This window comes from Pseudophryne corroboree, chromosome 5, assembly GCF_028390025.1.
Source record: "Pseudophryne corroboree isolate aPseCor3 chromosome 5, aPseCor3.hap2, whole genome shotgun sequence".
In the NCBI taxonomy this organism is placed as follows: domain Eukaryota; kingdom Metazoa; phylum Chordata; class Amphibia; order Anura; family Myobatrachidae; genus Pseudophryne; species Pseudophryne corroboree.
In genome coordinates this window covers 11,880,249-11,896,017 of record NC_086448.1, presented here as the reverse complement: position 1 = coordinate 11,896,017, position 15,769 = coordinate 11,880,249, and the positions used below count along the sequence as shown (strand labels likewise).

Genomic DNA, 15,769 nt, shown 5'->3' with positions numbered 1-15,769 from the left:
AAGCCCCAAAAAAAAGTGTCTGCACCAGGGTATCACCATGCTGCACTGCAGGGGGGGCAGATGTACAGTAACATGTGCAGAGAGAGTGAGATTTGGGTGGGGTGTGTCATAACTGACATCTAGATTGCAGTGTAACTATAAAGCCGTCTGACGTGTGTGGGCTACATGCAGAAGCAGGCAGTATTTACCCTGCACAGAAACATACTGTATAAATGTATTGCTCCCTTTACATTGCAATATGGGGGGCAATTCAGATCTGATTACTGCGGTTCATTTTCGCACAGCGGGCGATCAGATCTGAACTGCGCATGCGTATGCACTGCGATGTGCAGGCATGACGGACGCCTACAACGAGGATCGCCGGTCAGCGAGGGGATAGTGCGAAGGATCCATTTGTACGGGCATATGCAAGGTGATTGACAGGAAGAGGCCGTCGTGGGCGGCAACTGACCGTTTTCAGGGAGTGTCTGGGGAAAAACGCAGGCGTGCCCAAGCGTTGTCAGGGTGCGTGTGTGACGTCAGCTCCGGCCCCGATCAGCCCGTTCTCACCGCACAGGAGGAGTAAGTCCTGGGCTGCGCACACAGCTCTGTTACACATGCGATCGTACACCTGCACAGCAAATTTACTCTCCCCCTGTAGGAGGCTATCTGATCGCAGGGCTGCAAAAACACAACCCAGCGACCAGGTCTGAATCACCCCCATGGTCTGTTCCAGACACAAATCTAATACTTTTTTTTTTTTTGCTTCCAAATCAGAATTGGGCCCTGTGTGTCTCTCGCTGCTCTGTCTTACCTGTCATTGCAACAACGGGGGTCATTCCGACCCGTTCGCACGCAGCGGTTTGTCGCTGCGGTGCGAACGGGTCCGGAATGCGCATGCACGGCGTTCGCACTGGGGTCGCCGGGTTATGGCGCGTACAACGAAGAAAGCGGTCGCAGGGAAGACCGCCAGAAGATTGACAGAAAGAAGGCGTTCCTGGGCGTCTCCGGACCGTATGCGGACGTTTTCAGGGAGTGGAGAAGAAAATGCAGGCGTGTCCAGGAAAACGGAGGGAGGATGTCTGACGTTAAAGCCGTGCCCATCATCGCTGGATCCGTCGCACAGGGTAAGTATGTCCAGGGCTGGTCTTGTTTTGAGTGAAACTTTTTTAGTATAGCAGCCCTGCTAAGCTACAATACACTCCCCCATAGGCGTGGACTATTTAATCGCAGCAGCAGCAAAAAGTTGCTGGCTGCGATCAATTCGGAATGACCACCCATGTGTTTTATAACGGGACACTGGCTGCTCGAAACATGTGGGCATGTAACTCCTTGTGTTTTCTTGTCTAGAATTTCGACTATGCAATAATGGTGTAGCTGTCTGTCTATCTATCTATCTATCTATCTATCTATCTATCTATCTATCTCATATCTATCTATCTATATATCTATCTATCTCATATCTATCTATCTATCTATCTATCTATCTATCTATCTATCTATCTATCTATCTATCTATCTCTCTATCACATATCTATCTATCTCTCTATCAAATATCTATCTATCTATCTATCTATCTATCTATCTATCTATCTATCTATCTATCTATCTATCTATCTATCTATCTATCTATCTATCTCATATCTATCTCTCTATCAGATATCTATCTATCTATCTATCTATCTATCTATCTATCTATCTGTCTATCACATATCTATCTATCTATCTATCTATCTATCTATCTATCTATCTATCTATCTATCTATCTATCTATCTATCTATCTATCTATCTATCCCATACTTGCATACTTTCTTTTTCTCCTCTCTGGGAGAAAAAGAATGGGGCCCATTTATCATTCTGTATTTGTGGCTATATACCATCGGGGGTTAGACGCACATATTATGTATCCCCCAAATGTATGAAAGGATGGATCGCAGCAGGTAGCTCCGATCAGTAGCGCCGAGGGGAGGGGGAGAAAGGGGTACTCTTTACTCAGGTTTGGGACTGTTGAAGGGGCCTGGAGGGGGCCATGGTCCCCCTGCCCCCTCCCAATTTCCCATCACAGCAATTCGGACAGGGGAGAGAGGACTGACTGCCGCAGCAGCAGCCGGTCTCCTCACCCCAGCACACGCTGCTCAGTACTACTCTATGGAGAGAGGCAGCGGCAGCCTGTCCTCTCTCTCCCTGCATGGGTGGGGTAGCGAGCTTTCGCATCCCGCACCCCAGTACCCCCTGCCCCGGACGCCGGCGCCATCACAGCCGCATGGAACATATAATTATTCTTTTTTTTATGGAGAGGGTCTGGCCACGCCTCCTCATTGTACCAAAAACCTAAAGAAAAATCTCAAGAAGAAGAACATATCAGCCACCAACCAAAACACCCTGTCAGGACAATAAAACATTGATGTAAAGGTGACGGTCCAACACAAAATCTCCATGGGACACCAAAATGGGCTCCACCATACGCTACCCCCCCCCCCCCCCCCCCACTTTCCCAGATGGACATGAAGGACCCCAGAACACGACCTACTGTACCCCAGCCACAATGAAGAGCAGGTCAGTGACTGAGGCCCTCAGGGATCCGGCTGCTGAAAACACAAAACAGTGCAGAACAACCAAATGGACTGAGAAGCCGGACGCCCCCCAGCGATGAGACGATGCTGAATGGCCCCACAAGACAGCAAAGTGAAAGCACAGAAATACACCCAACTCAACCGGGGGAACCAATGAAATCTACCCCAATAAAACAGAGCGACACGCCAAGTGACAGGTCAGCAGGCGCCAATTCCTCTTACAAGTGCTAGAAACACCTGGGTGATGGTGAAACCACAAGTCACAGAATTGTAGCCGTAGAATCAGAAGATTTATTGTGTGGCAGGAGGGACACACACTGGGTGCGGCAGATACTTCCGATGCAGATTACTGTGACAGTACATATATTCATTAGAGATGAGCGCCTGAAATTTTTCGGGTTTTGTGTTTTGGTTTTGGGTTCGGTTCCGCGGCCGTGTTTTGGGTTCGAACGCGTTTTGGCAAAACCTCACCGAATTATTTTTGTCGGATTCGGGTGTGTTTTGGATTCGGGTGTTTTTTTCCAAAAACACTAAAAAACAGCTTAAATCATAGAATTTGGGGGTCATTTTGATCCCAAAGTATTATTAACCTCAAAAACCATAATTTACACTCATTTTCAGTCTATTCTGAATACCTCACACCTCACAATATTATTTTTAGTCCTAAAATTTGCACCGAGGTCGCTGTGTGAGTAAGATAAGCGACCCTAGTGGCCGACACAAACACCGGGCCCATCTAGGAGTGGCACTGCAGTGTCACGCAGGATGTCCCTTCCAAAAAACCCTCCCCAAACAGCACATGACGCAAAGAAAAAAAGAGGCGCAATGAGGTAGCTGTGTGAGTAAGATTAGCGACCCTAGTGGCCGACACAAACACCGGGCCCATCTAGGAGTGGCACTGCAGTGTCACGCAGGATGGCCCTTCCAAAAAACCCTCCCCAAACAGCACATGACGCAAAGAAAAAAAGAGGCGCAATGAGGTAGCTGTGTGAGTAAGATTAGCGACCCTAGTGGCCGACACAAACACCGGGCCCATCTAGGAGTGGCACTGCAGTGTCACGCAGGATGGCCCTTCCAAAAAACCCTCCCCAAACAGCACATGACGCAAAGAAAAAAAGAGGCGCAATGAGGTAGCTGACTGTGTGAGTAAGATTAGCGACCCTAGTGGCCGACACAAACACCGGGCCCATCTAGGAGTGGCACTGCAGTGTCACGCAGGATGTCCCTTCCAAAAAACCCTCCCCAAACAGCACATGACGCAAAGAAAAAAAGAGGCGCAATGAGGTAGCTGTGTGAGTAAGATTAGCGACCCTAGTGGCCGACACAAACACCGGGCCCATCTAGGAGTGGCACTGCAGTGTCACGCAGGATGTCCCTTCCAAAAAACCCTCCCCAAACAGCACATGACGCAAAGAAAAAAAGAGGCGCAATGAGGTAGCTGTGTGAGTAAGATTAGCGACCCTAGTGGCCGACACAAACACCGGGCACATCTAGGAGTGGCACTGCAGTGTCACGCAGGATGTCCCTTCCAAAAAACCCTCCCCAAACAGCACATGACGCAAAGAAAAAAAGAGGCGCAATGAGGTAGCTGTGTGAGTAAGATTAGCGACCCTAGTGGCCGACACAAACACCGGGCCCATCTAGGAGTGGCACTGCAGTGTCACGCAGGATGTCCCTTCCAAAAAACCCTCCCCAAACAGCACATGACGCAAAGAAAAAAAGATGCGCAATGAGGTAGCTGTGTGAGTAAGATTAGCGACCCTAGTGGCCGACACAAACACCGGGCCCATCTAGGAGTGGCACTGCAGTGTCACGCAGGATGTCCCTTCCAAAAAACCCTCCCCAATCAGCACATGATGCAAAGAAAAAGAAAAGAAAAAAGAGGTGCAAGATGGAATTGTCCTTGGGCCCTCCCACCCACCCTTATGTTGTATAAACAAAACAGGACATGCACACTTTAACCAACCCATCATTTCAGTGACAGGGTCTGCCACACGACTGTGACTGATATGACGGGTTGGTTTGGACCCCCCCCAAAAAAGAAGCAATTAATCTCTCCTTGCACAAACTGGCTCTACAGAGGCAAGATGTCCACCTCATCTTCACCCTCCGATATATCACCGTGTACATCCCCCTCCTCACAGATTATCAATTCGTCCCCACTGGAATCCACCATCTCAGCTCCCTGTGTACTTTGTGGAGGCAATTGCTGCTGGTCAATGTCTCCGCGGAGGAATTGATTATAATTCATTTTAATGAACATCATCTTCTCCACATTTTCTGGATGTAACCTCGTACGCCGATTGCTGACAAGGTGAGCGGCGGCACTAAACACTCTTTCGGAGTACACACTTGTGGGAGGGCAACTTAGGTAGAATAAAGCCAGTTTGTGCAAGGGCCTCCAAATTGCCTCTTTTTCCTGCCAGTATAAGTACGGACTGTGTGACGTGCCTACTTGGATGCGGTCACTCATATAATCCTCCACCATTCTATCAATGTTGAGAGAATCATATGCAGTGACAGTAGACGACATGTCCGTAATCGTTGTCAGGTCCTTCAGTCCGGACCAGATGTCAGCATCAGCAGTCGCTCCAGACTGCCCTGCATCACCGCCAGCGAGTGGGCTCGGAATTCTGAGCCTTTTCCTCGCACCCCCAGTTGCGGGAGAATGTGAAGGAGGAGATGTTGACAGGTCGCGTTCCGCTTGACTTGACAATTTTGTCACCAGCAGGTCTTTCAACCCCAGCAGACCTGTGTCTGCCGGAAAGAGAGATCCAAGGTAGGCTTTAAATCTAGGATCGAGCACGGTGGCCAAAATGTAGTGCTCTGATTTCAACAGATTGACCACCCGTGAATCCTTGTTAAGCGAATTAAGGGCTGCATCCACAAGTCCCACATGCCTAGCGGAATCGCTCCCTTTTAGCTCCTTCTTCAATGCCTCCAGCTTCTTCTGCAAAAGCCTGATGAGGGGAATGACCTGACTCAGGCTGGCAGTGTCTGAACTGACTTCACGTGTGGCAAGTTCAAAGGGCATCAGAACCTTGCACAACGTTGAAATCATTCTCCACTGCACTTGAGACAGGTGCATTCCATCTCCTATATCGTGCTCAATTGTATAGGCTTGAATGGCCTTTTGCTGCTCCTCCAACCTCTGAAGCATATAGAGGGTTGAATTCCACCTCGTTACCACTTCTTGCTTCAGATGATGGCAGGGCAGGTTCAGTAGTTTTTGGTGGTGCTCCAGTCTTCTGTACGTGGTGCCTGTACGCCGAAAGTGTCCCGCAATTTTTCTGGCCACCGACAGCATCTCTTGCACGCCCCTGTCGTTTTTTAAAAAATTCTGCACCACCAAATTCAAGGTATGTGCAAAACATGGGACGTGCTGGAATTTGCCCATATTTAATGCACACACAATATTGCTGGCGTTGTCCGATGCCACAAATCCACAGGAGAGTCCAATTGGGGTAAGCCATTCCGCGATGATCTTCCTCAGTTGCCGTAAGAGGTTTTCAGCTGTGTGCGTATTCTGGAAAGCGGTGATACAAAGCGTAGCCTGCCTAGGAAAGAGTTGGCGTTTGCGAGATGCTGCTACTGGTGCCGCCGCTGCTGTCCTTGCGGCGGGAGTCCATACATCTACCCAGTGGGCTGTCACAGTCATATAGTCCTGACCCTGCCCTGCTCCACTTGTCCACATGTCCGTGGTTAAGTGGACATTGGGTACAACTGCATTTTTTAGGAGACTGGTGAGTCTTTTACTGACGTCCGTGTACATTCTCGGTATCGCCTGCCTAGAGAAGTGGAACCTAGATGGTATTTGGTAACGGGGGCACACTGCCTCAATAAATTGTCTAGTTCCCTGTGAACTAACGGCGGATACCGGACGCACGTCTAACACCAACATAGTTGTCAAGGACTCAGTTATCCGCTTTGCAGTAGGATGACTGCTGTGATATTTCATCTTCCTCGCAAAGGACTGTTGAACAGTCAATTGCTTACTGGAAGTAGTACAAGTGGGCTTACGACTTCCCCTCTGGGATGACCATCGACTCCCAGCGGCAACAACAGCAGCGCCAGCAGCAGTAGGCGTTACACGCAAGGATGCATCGGAGGAATCCCAGGCAGGAGAGGACTCGTCAGACTTGCCAGTGACATGGCCTGCAGGACTATTGGCATTCCTGGGGAAGGAGGAAATTGACACTGAGGGAGTTGGTGGGGTGGTTTGCGTGAGCTTGGTTACAAGAGGAAGGGATTTACTGGTCAGTGGACTGCTTCCGCTGTCACCCAAAGTTTTTGAACTTGTCACTGACTTATTATGAATGCGCTGCAGGTGACGTATAAGGGAGGATGTTCCGAGGTGGTTAACGTCCTTACCCCTACTTATTACAGCTTGACAAAGGGAACACACGGCTTGACACCTGTTGTCCGCATTTCTGGTGAAATACCTCCACACCGAAGAGCTGATTTTTTTGGTATTTTCACCTGGCATGTCAACGGCCATATTCCTCCCACGGACAACAGGTGTCTCCCCGGGTGCCTGACTTAAACAAACCACCTCACCATCAGAATCCTCCTGGTCAATTTCCTCCCCAGCGCCAGCAACACCCATATCCTCCTCATCCTGGTGTACTTCAACACTGACATCTTCAATCTGACTATCAGGAACTGGACTGCGGGTGCTCCTTCCAGCACTTGCAGGGGGCGTGCAAATGGTGGAAGGCGCATGCTCTTCACGTCCAGTGTTGGGAAGGTCAGGCATCGCAACCGACACAATTGGACTCTCCTTGTGGATTTGGGATTTCAAAGAACGCACAGTTCTTTGCAGTGCTTTTGCCAGCTTGAGTCTTTTCAGTTTTCTAGCGAGAGGCTGAGTGCTTCCATCCTCATGTGAAGCTGAACCACTAGCCATGAACATAGGCCAGGGCCTCAGCCGTTCCTTGCCACTCCGTGTGGTAAATGGCATATTGGCAAGTTTACGCTTCTCCTCCGACAATTTTATTTTAGGTTTTGGAGTCCTTTTTTTACTGATATTTGGTGTTTTGGTTTTGACATGCTCTGTACTATGCCATTGGGCATCGGCCTTGGCAGACGACGTTGCTGGCATTTCATCGTCTCGGCCATGACTAGTGGCAGCAGCTTCAGCACGAGGTGGAAGTGGATCTTGATCTTTCCCTAATTTTGGAACCTCAACATTTTTGTTCTCCATATTTTAATAGGCACAACTAAAAGGCACCTCAGGTAAACAATGGAGATGGATGGATTGGATACTAGTATACAATTATGGACGGGCTGCCGAGTGCCGACACAGAGGTAGCCACAGCCGTGAACTACCGCACTGTACTGTGTCTGCTGCTAATATATAGACTGGTTGATAAAGAGATAGTATACTCGTAACTAGTATGTATGTATAAAGAAAGAAAAAAAAACCACGGTTAGGTGGTATATACAATTATGGACGGGCTGCCGAGTGCCGACACAGAGGTAGCCACAGCCGTGAACTACCGCACTGTACTGTGTCTGCTGCTAATATATAGACTGGTTGATAAAGAGATAGTATACTCGTAACTAGTATGTATGTATAAAGAAAGAAAAAAAACCCACGGTTAGGTGGTATATACAATTATGGACGGGCTGCCGAGTGCCGACACAGAGGTAGCCACAGCCGTGAACTACCGCACTGTACTGTGTCTGCTGCTAATATATAGACTGGTTGATAAAGAGATAGTATACTCGTAACTAGTATGTATGTATAAAGAAAGAAAAAAAAACCACGGTTAGGTCACTGGTATATACAATTATGGACGGGCTGCCGAGTGCCGACACAGAGGTAGCCACAGCCGTGAACTACCGCACTGTACTGTGTCTGCTGCTAATATATAGACTGGTTGATAAAGAGATAGTATACTCGTAACTAGTATGTATGTATAAAGAAAGAAAAAAAAACCACGGTTAGGTGGTATATACAATTATGGACGGGCTGCCGAGTGCCGACACAGAGGTAGCCACAGCCGTGAACTACCGCACTGTACTGTGTCTGCTGCTAATATATAGACTGGTTGATAAAGAGATAGTATACTCGTAACTAGTATGTATGTATAAAGAAAGAAAAAAAAAACCACGGTTAGGTGGTATATACAATTATGGACGGGCTGCCGAGTGCCGACACAGAGGTAGCCACAGCCGTGAACTACCGCACTGTACTGTGTCTGCTGCTAATATATAGACTGGTTGATAAAGAGATAGTATACTCGTAACTAGTATGTATGTATAAAGAAAGAAAAAAAAAACCACGGTTAGGTGGTATATACAATTATGGACGGGCTGCCGAGTGCCGACACAGAGGTAGCCACAGCCGTGAACTACCGCACTGTACTGTGTCTGCTGCTAATATATAGACTGGTTGATAAAGAGATAGTATACTCGTAACTAGTATGTATGTATAAAGAAAGAAAAAAAAACCACGGTTAGGTGGTATATACAATTATGGACGGGCTGCCGAGTGCCGACACAGAGGTAGCCACAGCCGTGAACTACCGCACTGTACTGTGTCTGCTGCTAATATATAGACTGGTTGATAAAGAGATAGTATACTCGTAACTAGTATGTATGTATAAAGAAAGAAAAAAAACCCACGGTTAGGTGGTATATACAATTATGGACGGGCTGCCGAGTGCCGACACAGAGGTAGCCACAGCCGTGAACTACCGCACTGTACTGTGTCTGCTGCTAATATATAGACTGGTTGATAAAGAGATAGTATACTCGTAACTAGTATGTATGTATAAAGAAAGAAAAAAAAACCACGGTTAGGTGGTATATACAATTATGGACGGGCTGCCGAGTGCCGACACAGAGGTAGCCACAGCCGTGAACTACCGCACTGTACTGTGTCTGCTGCTAATATATAGACTGGCTGATAAAGAGATAGTATACTCGTAACTAGTATGTATGTATAAAGAAAGAAAAAAAAACCACGGTTAGGTCACTGGTATATACAATTATGGACGGGCTGCCGAGTGCCGACACAGAGGTAGCCACAGCCGTGAACTACCGCACTGTACTGTGTCTGCTGCTAATATATAGACTGGTTGATAAAGAGATAGTATACTCGTAACTAGTATGTATGTATAAAGAAAGAAAAAAAAACCACGGTTAGGTGGTATATACAATTATGGACGGGCTGCCGAGTGCCGACACAGAGGTAGCCACAGCCGTGAACTACCGCACTGTACTGTGTCTGCTGCTAATATATAGACTGGTTGATAAAGAGATAGTATACTCGTAACTAGTATGTATGTACAAAGAAAGAAAAAAAAACCACGGTTAGGTGGTATATACAATTATGGACGGGCTGCCGAGTGCCGACACAGAGGTAGCCACAGCCGTGAACTACCGCACTGTACTGTGTCTGCTGCTAATATATAGACTGGTTGATAAAGAGATAGTATACTCGTAACTAGTATGTATGTATAAAGAAAGAAAAAAAAACCACGGTTAGGTGGTATATACAATTATGGACGGGCTGCCGAGTGCCGACACAGAGGTAGCCACAGCCGTGAACTACCGCACTGTACTGTGTCTGCTGCTAATATATAGACTGGTTGATAAAGAGATAGTATACTCGTAACTAGTATGTATGTATAAAGAAAGAAAAAAAAACCACGGTTAGGTGGTATATACAATTATGGACGGGCTGCCGAGTGCCGACACAGAGGTAGCCACAGCCGTGAACTACCGCACTGTACTGTGTCTGCTGCTAATATATAGACTGGTTGATAAAGAGATAGTATACTCGTAACTAGTATGTATGTATAAAGAAAGAAAAAAAAACCACGGTTAGGTCACTGGTATATACAATTATGGACGGGCTGCCGAGTGCCGACACAGAGGTAGCCACAGCCGTGAACTACCGCACTGTACTGTGTCTGCTGCTAATATATAGACTGGTTGATAAAGAGATAGTATACTCGTAACTAGTATGTATGTATAAAGAAAGAAAAAAAAACCACGGTTAGGTGGTATATACAATTATGGACGGGCTGCCGAGTGCCGACACAGAGGTAGCCACAGCCGTGAACTACCGCACTGTACTGTGTCTGCTGCTAATATATAGACTGGTTGATAAAGAGATAGTATACTCGTAACTAGTATGTATGTATAAAGAAAGAAAAAAAAAACCACGGTTAGGTGGTATATACAATTATGGACGGGCTGCCGAGTGCCGACACAGAGGTAGCCACAGCCGTGAACTACCGCACTGTACTGTGTCTGCTGCTAATATATAGACTGGTTGATAAAGAGATAGTATACTCGTAACTAATATGTATGTATAAAGAAAGAAAAAAAAACCACGGTTAGGTCACTGGTATATACAATTATGGACGGGCTGCCGAGTGCCGACACAGAGGTAGCCACAGCCGTGAACTACCGCACTGTACTGTGTCTGCTGCTAATATATAGACTGGTTGATAAAGAGATAGTATACTCGTAACTAGTATGTATGTATAAAGAAAGAAAAAAAAAACCACGGTTAGGTCACTGGTATATACAATTATGGACGGGCTGCCGAGTGCCGACACAGAGGTAGCCACAGCCGTGAACTACCGCACTGTACTGTGTCTGCTGCTAATATAGACTGGTTGATAAAGAGATAGTATACTACTAATATTATATACTGGTGGTCAGGTCACTGGTCACTAGTCACACTGGCAGTGGCACTCCTGCAGCAAAAGTGTGCACTGTTTAATTTTAATATAATATTATGTACTCCTGGCTCCTGCTATAACCTATAACTGGCACTGCAGTAGTGCTCCCCAGTCTCCCCCACAATTATAAGCTGTGTGAGCTGAGCAGTCAGACAGATATATAATATATATAGATGATGCAGCACACTGGCCTGAGCCTGAGCAGTGCACACAGATATGGTATGTGACTGAGTCACTGTGTGCTGTGTATCGCTTTTTTCAGGCAGAGAACGGATTATAAATAAAAGTGGTGGTCACTGGTCACTATCAGCAAAACTCTGCACTGTACACTACTGAGTACTCCTAATGCTCCCCAAAATTAGTAAATCAAGTGTCTAAACGGAGAGGACGCCAGCCACGTCCTCTCCCTATCAATCTCAATGCACGTGTGAAAATGGCGGCGACGCGCGGCTCCTTATATAGAATCCGAGTCTCGCGATAGAATCCGAGCCTCGCGAGAATCCGACAGCGTCATGATGACGTTCGGGCGCGCTCGGGTTAACCGAGCAAGGCGGGAAGATCCGAGTCGCTCGGACCCGTGAAAAAAAACATGAAGTTCTGGCGGGTTCGGATTCAGAGAAACCGAACCCGCTCATCTCTAATATTCATGCAGGCACCGCTGGACTGACAGTCTGGCACTTCCGCCAAATACCAGAATGGTTGATTGCAGGGGCGTCTTAAGCAAGAAGGGGGCCTGTGTGCCTGTCTCCATGGCGCTGAAGGCTCCGACACTGTGCCGGAGCCTACTGTGCATGCGCAGGTCTCCGGAAACATAGCGCACGCCATATTCCGGAGACAAAGTTCAAAGTGCGCATGCGCTGCGGCCATTTTGGAGTGGATTTTTTGCGCGGTGTAGGCGGCTGCAGCATCCGACGTTGGACTCTGGAGAGGTGAGTACTAAAATATGGGTGCAATGTGTGCGGTGTGCGGCCCCCATGATAGAAATGCCAATGGTTGATTGCCTGATGGGCCGTCTGCCCTAAAAGACCGGGAGAGCAGCTCCACCCCCTGGTGCTCTGCTTGCCTGCCAGGCACCAGAGAGACAGGGGTGCGCCATGAGGCCAGGTCCCCATGACTCGCTGCACCCTGTGACTCTCCCCACACCCGTTAAGCAGAGGGGATGACATGCCCCTGTGAGATATGGCCACGCCCCCACGCAGCAAAGCCCCTTTCATGTGCACGGACAGAATGCATAATGTCAGGGCTGTTACAGCGCCAGTCTGTCCCTGCATGCACGGCAGAAATACCCAGCACTGCACAACATCCGGCACGGAAACAGGTGCAGTTATCCAAGAATCTTGGCAAGACAAAACATGACACATACATCCAGGCAGAAGTTCCTTGGCTTGGGAGATCCAGAAAACATGAACAGGTAACATTAACAGGAGCAGGAATCCAGAAAACATGAGCATCAATGTCCCGGCAATGAGTGCAGACTTCCCAGGCAGGAGTCAGGTGTAGTCCATGCTGGTAAATGAATCATTAATTACTTGACATCTTTGTGCAGAAGAGAGTCTAGAGCAGTGATTTTCAACCTTTCTTTACTCGCGGCACACCGAACAATACTTTAAAATTGCCAAGGCACACCATCAGTTCCCCACAGAAAAAAACAAAACACACACATTGGCCCTCACAGTAAAAAAAAAATAACAAAAATCCACACATACATTGGCCTACACAGAAAAAACAATCACATTGCTCCCCACATAAATCATGTTTCTCCCCACATAAATCCTATTGCTACCCACATGAATTATTCACATTGTTACCCCCATAAATCCTTATTCTCCCCACATAAATTCTATTGAAATCCTATTATTCCCCACAGGAGAAATAAAATAACAAATATTATCAGCTGTCCTCCTCCCTGTCCCTCAGTGGCGGGGGTTGCTCATAGTGGAGTGCTGCGAATACTGAGCAGCGGGCGGTCGGTCGGGTGTGGATGTGGGTGGGCAAGGAAAGCTGTGTATGCAGGCAGGAACTGGAAGATATGTATACAGGCGGGTGGGCTGGCTGGGTGGTGAGACGCGGCGGCCGTGACCTATGATATCACACCGTTTTCAAGTCATAGGTCATGGTCGGAGCACAACTGACCCTCTAAGAAGAGGCCGGGCCAACAGTTCTCTCTGAAGGTGCAGGAAGCTGATCTGGCTCCGCGGCACACCTTGCAACTGGTTGCGGCACACTAGTGTGCCACGGCACACTGGTTGAAAAAGCCTGGTCTAGAGAGCAGCACCTCTGGTTAGAACCACTACCACTCATATAACAGGAGCCCTGGTGGTGGGGAAACACATTGCCGGGAAAATACAGCAAAATGGACAACTTAAACATAAACCTGGACTTGAACCTTAGGAATATAAGGGGTCAGCCTGATAAGGTCACCTGGCCGTGGTAGGTAGGCCCATACTTTTGGTCAAAGTTATGCTAAGAACCTCAGTTTTGCTCCATGTTAAATTATAGACTTTATAATAATTGTTCTGTTTAGTAATGTTCTTAGTACTTAGAATGTGCACCTGCATTTTCTCTTTTTTCTGTGTTTTCTATAAATAGCAAAGTTGCATTTATCATATCAAATGAAATACCTGTAGTATAAGACACAAACACAAAAGTACTAAGTCCAGAGCAATATGCACACCAGTCAACTTCACCATTAAAGGCTTTATTGCTACAGACCGAATACAAATGTCGCTGTAAGTGGGATGATCCAGATACAATCACCCAATCAGAAGTGTCCGTTGATTGTTATCATTATCATCAGTTTAGGTTTTGCTCCATGGGTCGAGGACTCAGAGATGACCTGCTTCCACACAGGTGCATGTTATACCTCTGACCCGCATGGAGCACGTTTGTTGGAGCTGTACTTTGGCTGCGATTACGCAACACTCCTCCTACGCTATGTGACAAAGGCTGGTGAGTCAGGCACAGACTCCCAAGATTCAGCTGTCTGCAGCAAGCAGAATCAATGGTCACCGATAGGTCACATCTCACCGTCCAGCAGAAGCACTGTCACTTGCTGCAGCGCAGGCTGAGCGGTCCCAGGTGGGAGAAATCCCGTCCCCTATTGTAGGTGTTAGCTGGGCTCCTGGGACAGAGCCGATGAACGCTGCAGCAGCAGCACGTGCGCTGCAGAGATCTGTTGGAAGAGCAGCGGGCACACTTAGATCCCCCTATGAACCGCACAGGTGCTGCAGTACATGCAGGTGGCCTGACAGGGCTTGGAGCCCGGAGGCAGGCGTCTCCATTGTCTCTGGGAGCTATGCCCCTGGCTCCACCATACTAAGCCCCAGGGGTCTCAATCATTATGGCTAAGAGTGTGTAACAGTGCGTGGTGACCAGGCAGTCTCTTGGTTACATGAAGCCCTGAGAGATTTCATATAAAAACATTAAGATGAATCCGTTTACTGTCAGTAATTGTTCTACTCATAGTATTGTATTATTACAGAGAGCATGGCCCATGTCTCAGCACAGAGTCATTAATGTTACACAGCAGCATGAGTATTGGGATTATTGTGTGTATGTTACATATAGGAGTAATAATCAGACAATACCTCATCAGCAAAGAGCAGCAAGTTCTCTTCAGACGCCAAATGTATCACCTCCTCCATAATTTCCCTGCTCAGTACATGTCCTGTGAATAGAGGAGAACAGTCATGTACATCTCTCACCAGGATACAATGCAGAGAGCGTGGTCAGTGGCGGAGGGTGGAGCGGCTGCTGCAGTCAGAGTGCAGGACATGCTGGGAATGGTAGATGCTGGGTCAGTGGTGGAGGGAGGAGCGGCTGCTGCAGTCAGAGTGCAGGACATGCTGGGAATGGTAGATGCTGGGTCAGTGGTAGAGGGAGGAGCGGCTGCTGCAGTCAGAGTGCAGGACATGCTGGGAATGGTAGATGCTGGGTCAGTGACAGAGGGAGGAGTGGATGCTGCAGTCAGAGTACAGGACATGCTGGGAATGGTAGATGCTGGGTCAGTGACAGAGGGAGGAGCGGCTGCTGCAGTCAGAGTGCAGGACATGCTGGGAATGGTAGATGCTGGGTCAGTGGCAGAGGATGGAGCGGCAGCTGCAGTCAGAGTGCAGGACAAGCTGGGAATGGTAGATGCTGGGTCAGTGGCAGATGGAGGAGCGGCTGCTGCAGTCAGAGTGCAGGACATGCTGGGAATGGTAGATGCTGGGTCAGTGGTAGAGGGAGGAGCGGCTGCTGCAGAGTGCAGGACATGCTGGGAATGGTAGATGCTGGGTCAGTGGCAGAGGGAGGAGCGGATGCTGTAGTCAGAGTGCAGGACATGCTGGGAATGGTAGATGCTGGGTCAGTGGTATAGAGAGGAGCGGCTGCTGCAGTCAGAGTGCAGGACATGCTGGGAATGGTAGATGCTGGGTCAGTGGCAGAGGGAGGAGTGGCTGCTGCAGTCAGAGTGCAGGACATGCTGGGAATGGTAGATGCTGGGTCAGTGGCAGAGGGAGGAGCGGCTGCTGCAG

The 15,769-nt window shown here is 48.1% G+C and overlaps 1 protein-coding gene across 1 annotated transcript in view; it reads right to left on the bottom strand.

The window, feature by feature from the left end:
- Nucleotides 1–15,769, bottom strand: part of LOC134927087 (alanine aminotransferase 2-like) — a 259,669-nt gene that overhangs the window by 105,452 nt on the left and 138,448 nt on the right. Inside the window, exon 6 of the mRNA XM_063921093.1 lies at nucleotides 14,843–14,922. Coding sequence (XP_063777163.1) covers nucleotides 14,843–14,922 — 80 coding nt within the window. The remainder of the gene's footprint in view (nucleotides 1–14,842; nucleotides 14,923–15,769) is intronic.